Source organism: Grus americana, chromosome 1 (genome assembly GCF_028858705.1).
Source record: "Grus americana isolate bGruAme1 chromosome 1, bGruAme1.mat, whole genome shotgun sequence".
NCBI classification, from domain to species: domain Eukaryota; kingdom Metazoa; phylum Chordata; class Aves; order Gruiformes; family Gruidae; genus Grus; species Grus americana.
Genome location: NC_072852.1, coordinates 175,254,447 through 175,276,088, shown reverse-complemented (window position 1 = coordinate 175,276,088; position 21,642 = coordinate 175,254,447). Strand labels below are relative to the sequence as shown.

At 43.3% G+C, this 21,642-nt stretch overlaps 1 protein-coding gene across 6 annotated transcripts in view; it reads right to left on the bottom strand.

Annotated features, from left to right (window-relative positions):
- DACH1 (dachshund family transcription factor 1) overlaps window positions 1-18,493 on the bottom strand; it is a 367,584-nt gene extending 349,091 nt beyond the window's left edge. For all 6 annotated transcript variants that reach the window (XM_054806688.1, XM_054806675.1, XM_054806681.1 and 3 more), the window contains exon 1: window positions 16,975-18,493. In XM_054806688.1, the coding sequence (XP_054662663.1) occupies window positions 16,975-17,696 (722 nt within the window). In that variant the 5' untranslated portion in view covers window positions 17,697-18,493. The remainder of the gene's footprint in view (window positions 1-16,974) is intronic.
- Between the last annotated feature and the right edge of the window lie 3,149 nt (window positions 18,494-21,642).

Sequence of the window (21,642 nt, the reverse complement as noted above, 5' to 3'; positions counted from 1 at the left end):
GTGGACTTGTGAATCACAAAGCACCCACGGCTTAGCAAATCCTCGTACGAGACATGTCATGTCGTATCTTACTGCTTCAACGCAACCCTTGCACTCCTACCGTATCACCAGTAGCGAAACACTTAAGTACAGATGGGCCGAGCGCCGCTGACATCACACCCCCTGGAATGCATCCCTGCTCCCATCCCCGGTCTAATAAAAGCACGAGGCGTTTCTCTCTGAGCTCGAGATGAGCGTTTATGCTTGGTACCAAAGCATTTGCAGGGGTGTCTGAGTTTTGTTCCGGGGGGGGTGCTGTGCGCATTTAGTAATTCCCAGCGGTGTTTTGTAGGTGTTTTAAAAGCACCTCGAGTTAGCCGGAGCGACTCATTTGCATGGCGAGAGTGCCAACGAGTTGCTACATCAAACATTCCTGGGAGGTGCCTGCCCAATAGCAGTGGGTACCACCAGCGCTCTAATCAGTGTTGAAATCATTGATAGCGCTGTCTATCCACACTATGACAGACAAAAGCTGAAATGTATTAAACATAGCAATCCATCATCCCGCAGATGGGAAGCAGGAGCCAACAGAGTTCAGAGGGAGCGACTCCCGCTGCTAACAATGGCTGAAGTACTGACAGTTCGCTACTCCTCCTCGCTCCTCACCGGGCTCTTCTCCCAGCTTCCCAAGAGCCATAAATGAACAAACAGCCCACTGAAGAAGAAGGATTTAAACGCTGTAGACTTGCTGATAGCTATTATTCCAACTCGGAATGCTCATAAATGAGCTTAATGAGACATTGGTTCTCTTCTTTAAAAAAAAAAAAACAAAAACAAAACCCAAAACGTTATTACATTAAGAAATTGTGAACTCATATAAATAAGAACCAAAAAACCCCACCAAACTTAAAAATGTTAGGTGTGTAAATCTCATCTGAATATGTGAGAAGCTTATGAGCTAAATATCCAGCACCGGCAGCTGGAGACAAGCTACAAACAACAGTGCTCCAAATTAACAAGTAATTTATGTGGAATACATCATTATTTTAACGTGAAGGCTACAAAGCTTTAAAGGGGAGAGGAATGACTAGCAGACTTTTAAAGAAAAACAAGTCCGGAGCAAAGTAATGCTATCTACGAAAGTTGATTTTTCTTTCCTGACTTATTTCTTGTAGGACACATGAGTCACGCAACATAGCCAAAGGAAAAACTGCAACTGCTAACACCACATTAGTAAAGTATAAAAGGGAAAGACACTTTTCTTAGCATTTCAGCCTTGTCATTTCCAATTTTCTGCTCTTTGGACATGCTTGTATTCAAATTCTGGAACATCTATTCAGCATATCAATCCTAATTAGACAATCTGGGTCTGGAAAGGATGAGAGCTGGGTCATTTGCATAATTTAATCATAAATACTCAGTGATACATATTTCCAAATGCATTTGTACAATTATCTTTTCATCCTTGGGGCAATGGTATTAATATGATTAGGCAATATTTCTGGAAAAAACAGACAAGTATGCACTCTTTTTAACTGCAGCTTAGGGCGATATGAAAAATTAATTAATTTCTGAAGAAAATCAATTTCTGTACGTGACCACATTAGACATTGCTAAACCAAGACACAGAGTTCTTTCTCAATCAGAACATTTTATCATTCTTTTCCAAATTCTGATTGTTATATGAACATTTCAATAATAAAATTGTTAGATTATTTAAATTATCTTAATACATAGGCATGGAAATGTGACTATTTCTTTTTCATGTCACCCTGACAGACATCGTGTTTTAAAAAATGTATTGTTTGACCAGTCAATAGGAAACCTTAGCATTTGGTCTGAACTCATCTTATGTGATCTTTTATTAATGCACATTATACCGATTGAATTCAAGGACAGCAGGAAATAATTCAGCTCTGAAAACCACAGCTGAAAAAAAAAAACAAACCAGAATCATGCTAACCTAAAGTATTTTAAAATTAATATAAGGTTGCTTTCTTGTTTGTTTTGCTACGAAGAATTAGATAAGGTGTTCCTTCAACAGAAGCATACTCATTACAAAAATGTTGTGACATATGTGGGATACAGCCAAGCACCCAGGTGGCTAATCTCATTTTTAGAAGAAAGATACTGCTTTGTATGTTAATTGGTGCAAAAAAAAAAAAATTACATTTATGTTTTTATATGTACCATCTTTATTTCTTCTCAATCAACAGAAAAAGTAGAAATTACTGCATGCAAATGTTCAATATTCATTTAATTTGCATGAAGGTGCTTGAACAATTTTTTTATTCTAACAAGCTCATTTTTCATGCGTTTTGTCTTTCATCCTAATCTAGCATCTGTCATTCCTTTTTGAAGTTATTATCGGCCCAATTCCCTCTTGGACATGGTTGCTGGGTGACCGGTATCTTAGCACCCACTTTGACAGGAACAGATGTGAATCTGATCAAGAGATTTCCCATGAGTACCTGAAATCACAAACAACTTTCGGGAAAAACAAACAGCCTCGCTGTCACCGTCCCTCTCTCGCCCTCCTTCCCATCCCTTCCCCCATCTCCCTCCCCCCAAAAAAAAGAGCACGAGGAAGTTGAGGCAGAGTTATCCGACGTCCTTAAAACGCATTGTTATTTGGCAGGTGAGCTCCCCAAACGTCTTTCAAGCCTTTTCTGCCTTCAAACAGCAATTCTCGGCTTTAAGTTTTAATAACCACCTTTTGAATACTTCCAAAGACGACTGTTCGTTTCTAAGATCACCATCTTCTAAACGTTCCTGCGTTGAACTTGTTTTCGTCACATGAATGCTCTCATTTAAATCAATAGGATTACTCGCGTAAGCAAATTGCACATGCATACAAGCACCCACCAGTTGTTTTATAAACACCTACCCCACACCTTGATTACAAATAATGTTCTTTGATCGTTCCCACACTTGGTTGCCGGTATCTGTGAAACTCCAGCTTATGAAGATTTTGCTAGCTATGACATGCGAGTACCAATATTGACAAAATTTAAGGACCTGCATTATTTGATTCCTGTAAGTTGTCTGAGATGCTATAGGCAACAGAACTCCTTACACAAACCAAAGTTTCCTTCCTGCTTGCAAGATTAAGACTTCTACATGCAACCCAATATCACAGTGACTATATTCATTACTGCACATGTGATATGGAAAAAGTGAGAAGAAACCTGGGAATTACAGCTACCTGCCTCTGAAGTAAACTTAGAACCATACAAAGCATAGGTGAGAATTTCCAAATATGAGTGAATTTCTCAAAAATACATATCTAACAAACTATTTCATTCCAGTCTCCTTGCGGAGGCTACGCTGAGGTATAATCAATGCCTAGTATTTGCATGTTAGCATTCAGTGAAGGAGTAATCGGCAAAACTCAGTCTTATGTTCTAACAGTAACTTCTTTTATCTACATACAGATACCAGCCCTGGAAAAGAGGCGATTAAAGGAGATGGAGGTAATCTGTTCTTTCAAGTATATAATAAAAACACAAATACCTTCTTCCCATCTAGCATCTCTGCCACAAGAATCGCATCCCACCTCAAACTCCAAAACAAAGCCTGTTTCTTCTTGCTTGCTTTCCCAGGCACACTACAATAAACACAGTCTTACAACATTTGTGATCCAAAGACTGAAAATTTGATCATACATATGTAAACTTATAAGGCTGCATGAAATAACAACAGTGGGTAAATTTGCTTTAACGTGCTGTCAACCAGCCTTTCACTTTTGTCTCTTCACTCTGCTACTCTTCAGCATGTTCCCAGGTCCATAGCCTCCGGGCTTTGGTCCCTCCTGCTACTGCTAGGGTTAGCAACTGCTGCTTCCAACCAAGAATCCTCTGTATTTGAAGTTTTCATGGAGCCTAATAAAATGGGGCTTCCATGAAGAATTGTAGATTTTCGTCTTCATTTTCTTCAAAAATCATGAGAGCTATGTGAGAGGAAAAAAGTAAACAGGAGGAGAGGAAAGGGAGAGTTTGGATTTCAGAACCCAAAGATCTGAATTTGTTCCTTCATTCTGACTTGTTTTATGGTTAAACAGACAACAAAGGGATTTTTCCTCTTTTAAGAGAAATTTAAGAGAAACATTTCAATCACAATGAAGCATTCATTGCCACTACAGTTGATCTTAAAGATTTCCCTTATTTACCATGAAAATCAGAAAGCAGCCAAAACATTTTATTGATAAGTCAAAAACCTTAGACTAGTCTGATCTAAACTTACTCTGGACACAGTAAAGTTAATGCATCTTCTATCGAACTTATGAACAACACAACTACAAAGGAAAAGTCAAGCAAGTAAGTGCTTAAGAAAAATGTTTAAGTCCCCAAATGCAACTGGACTTCTACCTTCCATTAAAAATGACTTGGGAATAAACCCATTCTCTTCCTGGAAAAAAATGTCCCTCTCTACCCACTCAGGATACCAGCATCACACAGTAGTCAAACCTGTTGATGGCATCAACAAAAACTGAATCGCTAGAAGCATAAGGTTGACTTAGAGACAAAAAAAGAGCTCAGGGATCGATATGACCACTTTTTTCAGGTGAATTAGAAAGGGACATTATGTACACATTTATAATGAATAGATAATGCTGATAAGTAGTCACCATTTAGAAGACTTGCCCTTCACTCTGCCAGTCAAAGGAAGCACAGGCCATGAACAACAGCCCTGTGATGATGCCTCACGAAGCAGTCTGCATATCCAGACCGGCCAAGTCATGAATGGCTTAAGGCAAACTGTATGGAAAAATTCACCGTTGTGAAAAGCAAACAAATGCGGTAAATAAATACCTTCTCACTTGTGATACACCGTTATTCCCACCCCTCCCCTTCCACTTTTTGCCCAAGCCAAAAAAAGTGACTACAAACTCAAGACTAGGTGACAGTGAGAGCAGTAATTCCACACAAAAGTCTCCTCTGCCACATCTACATTGAAGAGTAGAAAGTCTAGAACCAGGGATCATCAGCTGAGATGTTTAGTCGATCTAAAGTGTTAAGATGGTGTATAAAGAGTAAAGCAATCTATACTAGATGAGCAGTGTCCAAAGCTGTCACTCATTCATTAGAAACAGGTAGACTTACGCAGGCACTTAATGCCAATTTCAGTGCTGAAAATGTCTTTCAAGGATTGGAAAGATTGCTTGAAAATAGGAAATGGTTTCCACGAGAAGGCAGAAGCAGAGCCTAGAAGGTTTGCAGAGCCTCTGTGGGATAGTAATTGCTGAGGCAAACTTAGCTGAACAGAGCACTCCCTTAGTTAGTTAAATAAATCAAAATGCAAGATAATTCTGATTTTAATGTAACCCTATAAGCATATAGTTCCAGGTATTCAAATGTAGTAAGGAACCCCTCCCTGTCCTTAGGAGCCACTGTTTCAGCTCAGCTGGCATACTCCAACGTGGCACTATGCTGGTAGAAACACCTGGATGCCTTAAGTACCATACCACCTCAGCAGAGAGGTGTAAGCGCTCAGCCTAGGGTATTTAGGCTTCTAGGTCAAACCAAAATACTGAAAGAGGAAAGCCATGGTAGCACCTGCTCATTACCTTCACTGATTCCAAGAGGAGGTCTGAACCCAGATTTTCCATGTCCTAAATTCTCAGTCTAATTGAGGGAAGGACAAAGGTAATCTTGGAGGAAGGAAGAAAGGAGTCTCGGTGTCTTCTTGTAAACCGCATCGTTAGGTAACCCTTTCTGAACCTGGAGCCACCATGTCCCATGTCCCTGGTGAGCAGCATAATGACCCATCTGCAGAGTCACTCCCTTCTCTATAGCCCGTACAACATGTATTGACTACAGCTACTGCCCGCTCTGTGACTATGGACACATTGCACACGCAGGAAAACGAAGCCTAAGTTACTAAACTCAAAGGAGAGTACATGGTTTGAGCCTTTAGCCCCTACTGAACAAATTCTATAATTTAAACTTTTTGCAGCTTAATTATATTGAGAAACCATTAGACATTTTAAAGAATTAGAACATTGAACTGTTAAATATTAGGCACATGACCCACACCTAATGTAAAGTAAGTTTCTAAAAATGTCCTCAGAAAAATTTAGTAGAAAAACAGGTGTAGGAGAGAATTCAAATGTGACCCATAAGGCCTCAGTATTTAGCAGCGAATTGGGATCAGTTCATTCCTTTCCCATGGGGTAACTTGCATAAATGTAATTCTATGGTTTCATAAAACCAGGTCAAGTCTCTGTCCCTTGAGGTCCTTTGGCAATTTGAAGCATGGCAGCACTTTTTCCTGGCTACAAGTTCAAATCTGCATGCGTTCTGGATTTGTGAAAGGAAACGATTAGCCGAGCTGAAAAGATAGACCCATCCCGATTACAGCACACCATCCACGCAGAAATCCACTTACAGGGGTGAAACACGATTTCACAAAACAGGATTTAGAACTTGTTGGCTCTTTTCATTTAAGCTGATGAAAATGCCTGTGTTTTTCACCTCGAGAAAAATAAATATTTTTCTTTCATCAGCTGGCACACCAAATAAAAAAGCAGACGACCTTATCACATAACAACGCTAGCAGTTTTAACTGACGACATCCTTCTCCTTTAATGTCAAAATGTTTTACTCATGTAGTCATACTTTGGAATATTTGTGAATACATGTATGCTTCACAATGCATTTCATAACTATCACTTTATTACCTCTCATGATATCATTGTATTATCCTAATTTCAGTAATAAAACATGTAAAGTAAGGCGCAACGAGACAAAATCATAAGAAGGGGCCACCAGAAAAGATGAAACCTGTACTTCTAGACCCACATCAGCAAAGGCTGAGCAGCAGCAAACTAAATGCCACGGAGGCTCCACTCCTCCAAGAACAACCTGCAATTTAACCTCACGTCCCGTGTGCTGCATAGCAGGGTCTGAACTTCATTGCAACGAGGCCAGAGCGATAATGGGTTGAGTCTGACCCCTCAACTGAGCAACCCAAATCCCCCCCATATGGGACCATACTCCTCCTGGGTCTACTAAAGCTTCCCCAGCCTACGTAAAGGGTATTTTGGCCAGCTCCACGCAAACATCTTCTAATGCGTGCCTGGAAGTCCACATGCAGACTAAGGGCCAGGAGGCACCAAGGACTGCCCCATCTGAGCCCACAGGCAGACTGATCCCTCCAGGGACTTCTCCACAGAGACAGACACTGGGGCAGCTTTTAACAACGGATTCAAAGAGCGGAGGAAGGATAACAGACAAGAAATTCAGGGTCTTTAAGCAAATTACTTTCTCAGTGTATGTAAACCTGAGCTCTGCACGCTATAGAGGTGGGCTGCTGCTTCTTCCGAAGATAAATTCCACCCTTTCCTCCACTCTACTGGGATGATGCCAGAGAAGCTCTGAAAGGTAAAATCTGTCAAAAGTGTATTAATTCATAGCCACATCCCACCTGTTGTACCCTGAGGTGGCCTCAAGCCAATCCAACAGCTGTGGCTATACCCAAACATCTCGACTAAAAAACCTCATTGATGCCCTCCCCAGGAAATGTTATGACACCTTCCTTACACAATTTGCATATGTGCTCCTGAAACAGATATATGCTGTTACATTAGTATTTCTAATGCATTTTCCTCATAGCTTCTCAAAAAAGTACTTTATATATAGCTATACTTTAAACTGTAAATTACTGTAGCAGAAGCTTCATTTTCTACTACTATCTTCATTTTTAACAAAATATTTCAGGAGCAAATTAATTTTGAAGGGAATCAGTAGAATCATAAGCCATCTACAATACCAAATAATGTAAACCAAAATAATTTATTAGCATTTCATGTTTATTTTTTAATCTAGCCTGTTAAAAGTGATGAATATAACCTGAAAAAAACCCCAAAAAACCCCCACAAAACACAACTGAGCCTGCTTTGAACTAGAACAATATACAACAAAATTTGCAACAGAATGGTGGCATTAGTCTTGAGTGGTAGATACAGACACAGAGAAAGAATAAAGTCTTACATGTCATCTAAATTGTAAGAACAGTTCCAACAAGCTAAGGGAAACATATATATTAAAAACAACAGAGAACATGTGGCTTTTAATTTGTATCAGACCTTATTAGACACTTAATACCACCTGAGGTATTTTCCTTCCCCCCTCCTTTTTTTTTTTTTGTTCTTTTAAGCAGAAATTTAAGGAAACAGAAAACAATTGGAAAATGGTTTCACTTCCTTCCCTCCAAACTATCAGTGAGTATCAGAACTAAAATGTAAAAAGTGACACCACGGCACACATCTTGGAAGTGCCCGTTCCCTCCAGAAAGAGATAGGCTGATTCTGTTCTACAAGAACACAAAAAATCCCAGCAGGGGGGTACAAAGCCAGGGGCTATACCAAATTCTGATACTCAGTCCTGCCAAGACATTGCCCTGATTTCCTAACATTAATTAATACGAAAGAAGACAATTCTCATGAAAACATAAAAAAGTGCATCATGGATCTATTTTATGCAACAAGTGCTAATTTACAGGACAGAAAATCTAAAGCATTTTTTCAATGCTTTTCAAGCTCTCCCCACAAATGCAAGACAGTATTTAGTAAGACAGCTTTCTACCAAAGATGTCAACTGATTCTTTCACAGCACTTCCAAATATATTTTGCATATGCTTAGTTTAAAAGATGTATGTAGGCTATTGAAAGCAACAGGACTATCCACATTCTTAAAGTTAAGCACATGGTTTAAAACCACAGTATTTTTATTTTAATGTAAATAGTCAAGTCCTACAGGTGACCTTCTCCAACAAAGAAAGGTTTTTACAGCAGCCCAGAAGACTGGAAACAAATTATATACTTCGTAAGGACAAATAACACTGGCATCTATTAAAACATGATATAAACCCAATTAAAACATTAAGTTTGTATTTTTACCACATTTGGAAAAGTATAATTCAAAAATAATACCTTTAGTAATCTTTTTTAAAGAATGTTCTAACTATTAATAAGCCCTGACTAGATTTATCACCAAAATAAATGTAATGCATTGTTTGTTCATCTTTTAAAAATACAGTACCTATAACCTGAAAGCTGCTTTTTTCTGTCCCCTACATAAAATCATGATCTAGCTCTTTATTAAAGAAAAAATCATTAATAAGTATGAGAACATCATGAAATCAAGGTTACAAAAGATGTAATTAAATATTAATAAATATTTATGTTACCTGTTCCTATTACAGTTTACTTTATACAACTACTTTCTTTTTGATACCTTACAATTGTTTTATGTATGATAATAAAGCAAAGCATTTCCCAAAAGTAAGATTTAAAAATAATTTCTATCATACAGCAATTTGTAAATACAAGCATATTCTGAGAGACAGGTCCTGAAGAACAGATTTTGGTCCAAACGTAAAATAACTATTACCTGTTCTCAGTACAGTATCGTTAACAAGTGCTCTAACATGAACGTTATTCAGAGTTACGAACTTCAATCATGATATCGTAATGTTACAAATATATTTTAGCTGTCAGTTATGCTAAAATGTTTGCAGCAGTCCCACGTACTCCCCTTCTCCCCAGCCCCATCCAATCCCAGTATGCAAAACTCCGTCATTTTGTCAGCCAGGTAGTCCGTACGCACACCTATGTATGGCCCTCTCAGTTCATCATACAACCTAAGCAACAAATTAAACATTAAAAATACATGTCTTAACAGTTGAGGTGCAATTTTTTTCAGTATTTTTAGTATCACATAAAAGTATAATGTGAATAAGAAAACTAGTCTTGAAAAGCTTTGCTTGAACTCGAGCTTGTCTTGGATCAAAAGGAATTTAAGCAGAATTTAGCCATCTGGCTAATTTAGAGAATAATTCTATATATTCTAAGGATCAAAAAAATTTCATGACTATAACATACACTTACTTTAATGGAAAAAGAACATCCAGTTAGTGTGGCGAGGTGCACCGGGAAATTTTAATTGCACCTGCTCCACTGTTTCTGGACTAGGGCTAATTTCAGCCTTCCAATGGACATAAAATCCCACTGTTTAATATTTGTCACAAAAAATATATTCCTTTTTTCATACCAAAATAACTTTCTTCTTCATGAGGAAGATGCAAAGTATACAAGATGGAAAGAAATTATCTACAGTAAATTAGTTTTGGAGTGAACAGGGTACCTTTAAACAGAATAATGAACAGAAAGTTATGTAGGTGTTACCCACACGAGTATTCTCAGGGGCGCACAATAAAAACTTTAGACTGTTTTACTGCATCAAAAGCGTAATATTAAAAATATTAAAAAACAGGTTTAGACTACTTTAGAAAGTTTGTTTATTCCTAATAAGCCATTTGGATACACACGATTTACAAGATCTTTCCACACAATTCTGCAAATTGTATTGTATATATTCATACACCTGTCACTGGAGGATGTTGACTCTAAACATAATTATCACCAAACATCATTTAAAGCAATGTGAACTGAAATACATTCTGTGATCCATTTCCTCAATCACAACTCATGCAAGTGGTTTCATTAGTTTTGGTGAATGTATCCTGAACTGCCGCTCAGGGTTCTTCCAGTCCAATATCCCACCTCTAAAGGAGACCGATGGAAAATCACAGCAGAGAATGCAAGTATTCAGTATTTACGGAGTTATCCTTCCCAGGGGTAGTTTCCCAGCTCATTGCTATCAGTAATTTAGAGTAAAGAATTCCAAACTGGGACGTAACTATATGATCAAAAGCTCATCCTTCCTCTAATGAAACATTGACAGCATTTTTCTACTTTATGCTATGGAAAATATGCCACTAACCTTTTTCTTTTTTATCCATTAAAAAAAAAGTTTAAAATAGTTCACAGTTATTCATAGTTAATGCTAAAATTCTGTATTTAACAGATTACATTTCAACATTCTGCACTGCTTATGAAATGAAACATCAGCACTTGTTAGGAGATGACCCTGGCTGAGCACCGTATCAGATAAATAAGCAGAACATAGTGGGTTAAGGATAAAGTTACTCCTCGAAGCAACCTGGACTTTATCATTTCAAGTCACAGACATTCCTTGATTCTCAGTATAAAGATTTCTGGTTTCTGTTTCAGGATTTTTGAAAATAATTTAAATGGTAATGGAAAAAGAAAAATTCTTCCTTAATGCATGCTGGAGAAATTATCTATATATGAATTAACTCTCTGGATCATAATAGCTTTTTGCAGATGACTCTTTAGCTCTATCATTTAAATACGTATTTAGGCAACTAAAAATTTACTGTCAATTCATATTATGTCAGTCCACATTATGGCGCTGTTACAGTATGCACATTTAAAGATTATTGAAAAAATTACTGTTCGTGTGTAGTATATAATTTGCAAAAGGTTAATAACTATTTTAAAACAATGAATGGAATTAACTCATAATGCAAAGCAGATGCCCCAAATGTTATTTTTAAAACAAAACATATTTAACTTATAAAAGAACAAAGAGGATCTAAATCCAGTCCTGTTGCTTAAAAACAGACAGGCATCGTGGTTGTTTCGGACTCCCAGTTCACTGGCTCATACCATTTTGATAAAACTCCGTAGTTCCTGACTACTCCCTCTGCTATCCTGCAGCCAGAAATGAATTTTTATAGCTAAACTTGTAAAGCTTCTCCATGAAGAGGCAATACTGGCAACGCTGAAAGAGATTTACCTGTACCAGACCAGCAGAGATTGCAGCAATAATTTAATATATCTATGATATAGTTCAAAAGGAAAATATTAAAATTCAATCCAGTGTATGACAATTCTCTGCTTCATATGCAATTCACTTTAGATGATGAATCGCAGCGATAGGCAAAAACAGCCGGCTGGAACGATCTAGTAACAGGAGAAAACAGAAGAAATACTAAATGGCAGTCAAACAAAATTATCATTTCCAACATACATTCGGAACACACTCCCGATTACAAAACGTGAGGCAGACAAGTAGTAAATGAGATTACTAAGGGCATTTTGGTTTACTTTGGTGCCGAGGAGTCATGGAGGAGAAGCCCCGCGTGGGAGCAGCGGTCCCACGAGCACCAGCCCATAGGGGGCACGATGCAGGGCGCCCGCTCCCAGCATCCCCAGTGGCACCAGCAGCCCCAGTTCATCACGCCCGGGGCAGCTCCAGCAAGAGAACAGAGGCCTAAGATCAAACTGAGCATTTGAACAGAGATAGCAGTGGTTTGTGGAAATAACAAAGCTATTCGCTGTGCTTTCACACAGTCCGTTCTCGTAAGTGAAGTTGATACAGAACTGACAACAAAACTGCATTTTTATATAAACTACAGCTACCGGTAAAAGATTTCTTTAAAAAAAAAACCCAAAACTTTACCAATATTCATAGCTACGACATAAAGGAGGAGTTAATCAAATTGAATACTTCAGGAAAATCATGTGAAGCAATCAGGAAGAAAATGTCTCTGTGCCCATCACATCCCTGCACAGGAACAGCACCGGCAGCGTTGCACAACGGGCGACAAACGTTCACCGGGGAGAAGCGTTCCCTTCCTCAAGTATCGGATACTGGGCTACTGCCAGGGACTAAGTATCAGATTAAAGGGATAAATAGTCTGTTCTGTTGTAATAAGTACGGTCCAAAGATCTCAGCTTCTAATTTATAATATTTACAATTAAATAAATATCATAAGATGGATATTAAAGTTCCGTTATTGCAAGCAGCTGGAGTCTTTTAGGGTTTTTTTAAGTCTGAGGAAGCCACCTCCAAACCTTTTAGTCCTTCTTTATAGTTACTACAATTTATCCTCTGGCCTTCCAGAAGTCGTCTTTGCTTGTAAAACCTACCATATTTCTGCTGATTATATTTTAGTAATGTGTGGCAAGAAGGAAGGTCATCAATATAAACCACAGATACTATATATTTGACATTCCTTCCAGCTGCAGTTGCTGACCTGTTCATTTAAAATATCTACGATCTGTACTAACCTATCTGGGTGAGATACTCTTTTAATTAATACAAACAGAAAAAAACTGTGCAAGCGTGCAGTATTCAGTAAACAAGCACATGCCAGGTCCACATAATTCGAGAGGAGCAGAAGCTAGCAAAGAGAGACTGAATAACTGCCGTGTAAGACAGGCTTTGAAGAGAATTGTTTCACGTTCGCATCTCTCCCCTTTATACTCAAAAATCAATGAGGTTGTTTCCCAAAATTTGTAAATAGCTTCCAAACAGTGCAAATAATTCCCCGCTTTAAGTATGAATGTCAATGAACTCATTCAAAATCATCTTCAAATGTCAGAAAAGATTAACATATCCTGGCCACAGGAGGGAGATCAGAAGAAGGCACATGCTTTTAGGCTTTACTCGGGTGGACAAGATCCAAAGCCAGCCTAAGTCTATGGGAAAACTCCACGAAGGGACCCAGCATGGTAAAATTCCACGACAAGTGCTCAAAACACAAGAGACCAGAAACAATCTGGGATCAATAGCTTCCAGGTCATTAATCCTAGGCAGGTGACATCCAGTGCACAGTTCGGTACTCTCTTTCATACACACATTCAAGAAACCTGACTCAATTGGCATCTAGTAGCTTTAAATGTTTTCCATGTTTTGCCTTTATCCTTCCCCTATTCGTTTGGCATATGGCTTTCTAGCATCCCATTAATGTCAAACCGTTTAATCAGAATGTAAGCTAAATGCACAGTTTGCTATTTCCTGGATTTCTGTTTGGCGACCAGTGCTTTTTATGAGGAAAATAAAAGCAAAGGTCAGTAAGACCAGAAAAGAAAAGTCATCTTCTATAACGGAAGCTTGTTTTTCCAGTGAACTGATACAGAAGCCTGATTTAGAAAAAGGTCCTTTAGTATCATGTTATTATTAGTAGTATCACAAATAAACACAGAAACCAATTCACTTTACAGACCTCCACATTAAGCATTCAATAGAAAATCCCTTGGTGTTTTATTGATTTTTGGTTTATTGATTTTTTTAAATAGCAATATCACAGTTAAAATGTATCATTTTGGTGAAACACATCTAAAACTTTTCCATCTCGAAATAAGTTATTACAAATTATTTCCACAGCAACTGGCAACTAACGATGCAGTCCATTTAAAGAACAACAAAGTAATGGCTTTATTTGGATGCCTTTTTTGATTAAATAACGTATTAACCTTGATGAAGCTTTCCAAAAAGGGATTAGCGTATTCGAGTGCATCAGCTGATTATGAGACAAATATAACAGTGATAAGATGCTGGTTCAAAATTTTTGAATCCGATGAGTATAACAATTTAGCCGCTAGGATGGAGTTGGCTCTTACAGCTTCCATCTCAACAGTAAGTGTCCAGCCAGGATACAAAAAGACATCACCCGGCTAAAGTATGCAGTAACTGAGAGCCTGGAAAGGTCACTTAAATCACTAAACCGAGTAGATCAAAATATCCTGCGTAATTACTGTAATGTCAGAAATAATTAAAAATAATTAATTTGCTAGGAAAGAAGAATCAGAGTGTAATGTATTGGAGGGGAAAGCCAGAAAGTAAATACAGTTTTATCTTCTGATGAGATCATCCATTTTGACCAAAACTCACTGACCCACTTTGCTTTATTCGTCTATACTGTAATAATACATTTTGCATACCTATTGTATGTCCTTTCCATTAAGTTATTTGCTTAATGGATGTATTAATAAGTCTACCACAATTACGCTTTTTAAGGGTCAAATCCTATCCACTTCTGAACCCACTACTGTAATTTCTACTACGCTGGATGGTAGCACAGCAGACCTCAGAAACAGCTGAAACACGGCCGATTCTGTGCTGTTGACATAATCAACCCATGTTACAACCAGGCTGCCAAACCCTTTTATAGCCCTGCCAAGTCCAGGAATTGGTGTCCCCGTACTCTCCCCCATCCCCCCCCCCCCAAAAAAAAAAGTTTCTCTATTTTTTAATTTCACGTGTTCAAATTACAATTCACACAGTATGACCGTAGCAAACTAAAATTCCCATCAGTTTATTTTAAGGACCAAATCTTGGAACTCACGCAGAGTTGTTACAAGTTCTATGCCACACAAAAAAAAAAAAAAAAAACCCCAACCCAACACAATTCTCTAAGAGCAGCTATTAATATTCATGTTGATTCCACATGAAACAACAGCAGAGTTACCCGAGCAGCTACAGTTATGTCAGCGCTTGGAAGTTATTCCCGGCTGTTTTGTCCTGCTGCCCTGAATATTCAGGAACTTCAACAATCCATCTAGCAACAGCTACTGCGGAGTAAGTGCTTTGCTGCGCCTTGCTCTATGCTAATGAGCCCCAAGTACCCCCAGCTAACTCCGGCAGGGGGGAAGGAGGGAATGTCACACCCCCCCGCCATTAGGGAAGGAAGGGAAGGAGCACGGCATCGCGTGGGGTTAATTCCCCACGTGTTGGCTGGTGCTGCACCTTGAAGTCTGACAATAGGAAAGCGAAACGAGCCCGGTTTGTTTATTTGCCTATATTGAAAGTAGCATCGGGACTTTGTCTACGACCTCCTCGGCGGCGAGCCTTCGCTCCCTGTGAAGTTCCCACCACCCCTCCTGCGCGGCAGAACCAGAACCACCCCCCTCCTCGCCCGAGGCAGGGGGAGCCCCCGGGAACTGGAGGCGCTTCCGACCGCTCTGATCTCGGGGTCACGGCAGTTATGCGATCCCTTCTCCTTATCAAGCAGATTCAGCCCTGTAACCTACAGATTGAGAGATAACAGCCCCACGCTTTCGCCCTCAGTTGCAAAGCAGGCTGCTACTGCAGCAGGAATTTCCTCTTCTGCCAGCTCCTTCTCCCCCCTCCCCCCCGCACCCCACAACAGCCCTACCCGGTTGTGCCAAGTTTGGGGCTTCACCTCTCCTCCGTGCCCGCCCCCCCGGCCAGCGAGGTGAGCGGGCAAGGGACCGCGGCGGTACCCGCGCACCGCCCGCAGCCCGAGCGCTGCCCTCCCGCCCCCGGCGCCATCGCCACCACCGCGCCCGCGTTATTCTGCGCGGTAACATGATTCAGCCTTGCCAAATCCCTTCCGCGCTCCGGTTGCCCCCGTCGCCTCCTCCCCGGCTGGCGGAGGCCGGGAGCCGCTCGCACCTGCTCCTCGGGGACCGACACCCCCCCTTCCCCGGGGAGCAGGCCAGCCCGGCCGCCTGGCACCTCTCCCCGCTACCCCAAAGCAAACCAGCCGCCGCCGCCGCCACCACCGCCGCCACCACCACCACCACCACCTCCTCCTCCTCCTCCTCCTCGCCGTCTTCCCGCCTCCCGTCCCCCCCTCCCCGTTCGCCATGTGGCAACTGCCTTATAGACCTATACAAAAAGTGCACGTGCCCCTTCGGATATATGACAGCAGCTGATGGCCAAGTGGCCTCTATCCACCCCGGACAGGGCCCTCTGCCCGGGAGGCAGCTCCGCGCCCCATCCCATTTACGCGAAACCTGAGTCTGTGTCCCCGTCGTCCGCGCCCCCCCCCCCGACTGCTCCCCGCCCACTCTTGTGCACCCTTCGGGCAGCTTTTTCCCAGGGCTGCCCGTTTTAAAGATACATCCAGGGACAAATTTGAGGCGAGGGGTCGCTCAAAAAACACTTTTTGGCCCTACTGCCCCCTCCCCCACCGGCCCTCCGTTCCCCGCGTAAGCAGCGCGCTGCGCTGCCCGCGGCCGCGCCGAGCCCCCGGCATGCCTCGGCCCGGGGGGGGAGAAGGGGACAATGACAGGGCGACACTTGCACGGCACGCAGGGAAGGGGGCAGAAACACCTCTTCTCCTCCCTCTCTCCCTCCGTCCCACCAAGAAGCGGCGCAGCCGGCTGCGGAGGAGGCCGGCTGGGTGCCGGGGCAGCGAGGCAGAGGGAGGGAGGGGGCGAGCGCATGTGGCCGCAGGGCGCGGGCCGCCCCCCGGGCCCGCGCGGTGGCAGCGGGAAGCGGCGCAGCGCTCGCCCGGGCTGCACCGTGCGGGGGTGGGACGGGGGCGGCGGCGGCGGGGGGGCCGCGGGGTGTGCGTGTGCCTTGCGGCTGTTACCTGGCGTTGGTGCAGTCGTTGTAGAGGGTCTCGAAATCCTTCCTGGAGATGAGTTTGCAGCGGTTGACCCCGGGCTGGATGGCCCCCAGCCCCCTCAGGATACGGACCTGCTCCACGTTGCAGACCACGGGCGTGATCTCCAGCCGCTTCAGCTTGGTGTAGACCGTGTGCAAGCCCCCCACCAAGTGCTTCAGGAAGAGGTCGAAAGCCTGGGGCAGGCAGATGAGCTCGCAGCCCTCCACGGTGAAGGAGGCCACTTTGGCCCCCCTCAGATCCACCATCTTGCACTCGTTATTCTGGGGGGTGTTCTCCACCGGGGACGGGGTCGAGTACACGGGCTTGCCGGGCAGGCTGCTGGCCGCGCTGGCCGCGCTGGCATTGGGAGTGGAGGTGCCGCCGCTGCCGCCGCCGCTGCTGCCGCCGCCGCCGCCGGTGCCCAGGCTGGGGCTGCCGCTGCCGCCGCTGCTGCCGTTACCGCCGCCGCCGCTGGTGGTGGAGGTGACTGTGGCCGCCGCTGCCGCCGCCGCTGCCGCCGCTGCGATGGGCTCCGGCCGGAATAGGTTTGTCCCCGAAGCGGCCGGCGGGGGAGCGATGGACGGAGACGGAGAGGAGGTGGCCGATGAGGAGGTGGTGGTGGTGGTGGTGCAGGCGGCAGAAGTTGAGACCGGAGGCTGAGGGGGGACCAGCTGGGTCGGAGGGATCAAAGCAGCCGGTACGGCCATGGTCACATATACGGCGGAGGGGGCAGGGGGAGGGGGGAAAGTTCCCACACACACACGCAGGGGAAAGGGGAAAATTTAAAAAAAAATATATAAAAAAAAGAGGAGGAAAGGAGAGAAGGGAGGAGGGGGGAGAAGAAGGGGGGGATAACCCCGGATCAGGTGCTGCGGCGAGCGAGAGAGCAGGGGGCAGAGTGAGAGAGAGAAACGCACAAAGTGTCCCGCAAGTGGGGACGGAGGAGGAGGAGGAGGAGGAGAAGTCCGCTCCGGGCGGCGGGGCTGGGGCCGAGGGGAGGGGGAGGGCAGTTTCTTTTTGTGGTCCTTGCTCTAGCACCACGTTAAAGACGAAGGTGAAAAGGAGGAGGTTTGAAGGACTTCGGTTCTCTCTGGCAAGTACATTGATCAAAGATTGAGAGGGGAATGACAGAGAGAAAATGAGCTGGGAAGTGCTGGCTGCTGCCGCCGCCGCCGCTCGCTCGCTCGCTGGACGAGTTGTTGTTGTCACACGGTGCGGAGGGGAGGAGCTCCGGCAACTTGAAATACCCTTTGAAGCAGCAAAAGGCTCACTCACTAGTATTAACCCAAATTATCCAACCAGGAACCCGGAGCAGGGAAACAGAGAGGGAGAGAAGTCCCTCTTCCTCCCCCCACCCCACCCCTCCTTCTTCAGGAACCGTTAGATTACATGTTTCATATTTCACCCCACCAGAGAGGAGATGTAATTTTCCCAGCCCTTTTCAGCAGTCGCTTGTCAACACACTTTGTGGAGAAACACGAGCGTCTCCAGCCTTCCCCCGAAAAGCCGGGCGGGAGCGGGGAAGCCGGGGCGCGGGGCGGGGGCTGGCCGCACACCTTGCCGGGGCTGGGGCGGGGGCACCCGCGGACAAAAGCGGAAACCTCCGGACGGGTCTGTTGCTCTTGTTGTTGTTCTCCCGGGACCAGAAAGGCGCCTCCCGGCGGGGTGGGAGTTGCTGCTGAGGGTCCGGCGGCAGCGCCGAGGCCCCTTTGTTGCGCGGACGGCGGTGGCTGCGCGGGGCGCGCAAGGGCAGCCCCATGCGGCAACATCTGCGGGGGACCTTCCCGCGAGCGGCCGCGGATCGAAGGGGACGGGGCACTGCGGGTCACGCCGTCAAGAAACCGCACCGAGGGGGGCTGCGGCGGCACCGAAGTAACTTGGGAGAGGGGAAAGCGGGCGGCCCGGCCTGCCCCGCGCAGGTACCGCCGCGCAACAGGTGGCGGCGCCGCGCAAAAACCGCGCAACGGCGGCCCGGCCTCCGGCGCCAGGTAGCGCGGAAAGTCAGCTGCTGCGGTTGCCCACGCATGCGCAGTGGCGCAGCCGGCAGGACGTGCCTCTCCCGGCGTGGCCGGGCCCCCTGCGTGGCGTGGTACCTGCCCGCCGCCGAAGTTGAGGATGGAGTTTTAACGCGTGTTTGGCGGCTGGCGTGCGTGGGGTGTTAGGGTCAGTCGGGAAGGCCTGGAGCTTTGTTCTGCCCGTCTTGAGGGCACTTGGCATTTTTAAAAGAGTAAAGAAATGGCCATTCGTACAGATGGGGGCTCTGCAAAAATAGTTTGGTGTGCACGTAATTCCTCCAGTTTTAAAAATATGCACTGTAATTAATTGTGATGCATGTATGTGCCCATAGCTGCGGTGGTTTTTTTTATTATTATTGTATACTATTATGTGAGAGATGACTCACGGGATGACACATCTATGGAGTGGATAATCTCAACTGTAGTAATTCAGTGCAGGGGAATTTCCACATTATCAGATATAAACTATTCTCATATGATCTACTTGCTTATTGTACTTTACGTTAAATCTACGGGAATTTGTGTTTTAATACCAGTGAAGATGTCCTTTACTAGTGAAATTTTAGCTATCCTACACTAAAAACTTTAAAATTGGCAAATAAAACCAAGAAAATACAAACTGGCATTTTGTTTTGAAGTCTTGTGTACCCGTAATTGTGCAGAACACTTCTTCAAGCTGTTTTCAGGTAGTTTTCAGGATGTTTGTCTGGAGAAGCTTATACAACTTTGACTTCCAGTGGTGGGATCTAGTGTTCCATAAAACATGTGATTTAAAAATGTAAATACACTGCATCTTTCTTTTTTCAGTTGTAGAGGCCCAGCTCTGTCCATGTTTTCTTTGCCTCGAGTATCCTTTTGCATCTCACCTTCCCTTACACCTTGTGAAGATAGAACAGATCCTTGAGAAGATGAGGACGGAGCCAGACACAAGGGATGTTGCCACTTCGAGATCGGAGGGAACTCTGAATTAAGAAACCTACCATTTCATTTGTTCTCTACCTTCCCTATACCATGATGCACACCAGCCTTTCTGCCTTTCTTCTTGCTGCGTGCCCTCACGGATATATAATCCTCATGGTTCAAAACCGTATAAATAAAATGTAGTTTGAAAGGGTTTACTACCACAGCTTTGGGTTAACCTTGATCATTTCAATGCAACAATGGGATTAGAAACCTAGAAAGAAAGAGAGTTATGAAAAGGTTCAAGACTCCTCAAAGCTTCTGGCTTGGTAAGTGTTTCTAATGATTATGGGAAGCGACTGCATTTATTTTAGCTCACACGTATACTCGCACACTCACATAAACACACCAACAAATCTTGAGGCTGCTCTTTGTAAACTTTTTAAGATTGCATTTCTCTTACTCGCTGACCCTTTCCTGTAATAATATTGTTGGGTGTTTTCTTTTTTTTTCTCCCTGAGTTGCTATCAGCAAAACTCAAATTACTGTAACTGATATTTGAAAATTCTCCCTGTGTCAAGTGAAGACTTATGGTGCTGAAATCAATAAGACTGTTTAAAATTCAAAGACCTGCAAATCGTTCTGTTTGTCCTTTGATAGGGCCTGGGCTGATTAAAATGCGACCAAGAAAGCTTAATTGCCGCACTAATTAAGAAGTCTTTAATTTCTTTCCTGGAATATTGTTTGAAGCAGGGTTTCTCTTCTGCTCATGTAACTGTTCAGGGCAGGTATTCTCTCTGTTTCTCTCTTTTTTTTTTCCTTTTGACTATCTTGGTATATTTAAATATATGTTAAAGCAGTAAGTTGTATTGACAGTGATTGTAATTTATTGCTCTAAAAAAAGACTGATATGGAGTTCACTATTTTATTAAATTACAATTTTGAGGGCAGCTGTAAAGGGTAAAATGCAATTAGAAAATGCATTGTAGCAGTTGCATTTTAAGGCATCTGAATACCTGACTGACAGGCGATAGGATAGTACATCAGCTCCCTCCCCCTTCTTCACTTATTATTGATAATTAAATCTTTTAATTCATTCAGAAGAATTAAAAAAAAAAAGCCTACTTATCTTCTGAACGTGTGTGAAGGAATGGACCAGGGGGGAGGGGGAGCATACAGAAGATAGGCACCTGGTAAGGACGAATAGTGTATTGCCATGTTAAGTTCATCCACAATAGTTTTTTTTCTGCATTTCTTTTGAATTTATTTTCCTGAGAAATACCTTTCTGTCTTGTATTTTGTCTTACCCTTGTCTAGTGACCTATTTTGTTCACCGGTTTCTGAGGAGAAGAAACTAAATGATTTCACAAAGCTTTCTGTGTGATCAATAGAGCAATGTTTTAGGTTTAATCATGCTGCATTATAATTCTGGCAAACGACTGCTGAGCAGAGGATTCTAAGGAGCAAGTACTGGCAAAGAGAAGGTAAGTTCTGTTTTGCTTTTAATCTCCAGGGTCTTGAGCAGCAATCCTCCTTTCAGGAGCTATCTGTTATTTAGAGGGAAGACTGAGAAAGAGGGAGGGACCTTATACCGAATCCCCCCCCGCCCCCCCGCATCGCTCAGCAAAATAGACTCACAGAAATGTAAGTCTGTGAATTGGGATCCTTTCTTTTTTTTTCTTTTTTTTTTTTACCCTTCCACCAAGATATTTACTAAACATTGAAAACAAGATGAATA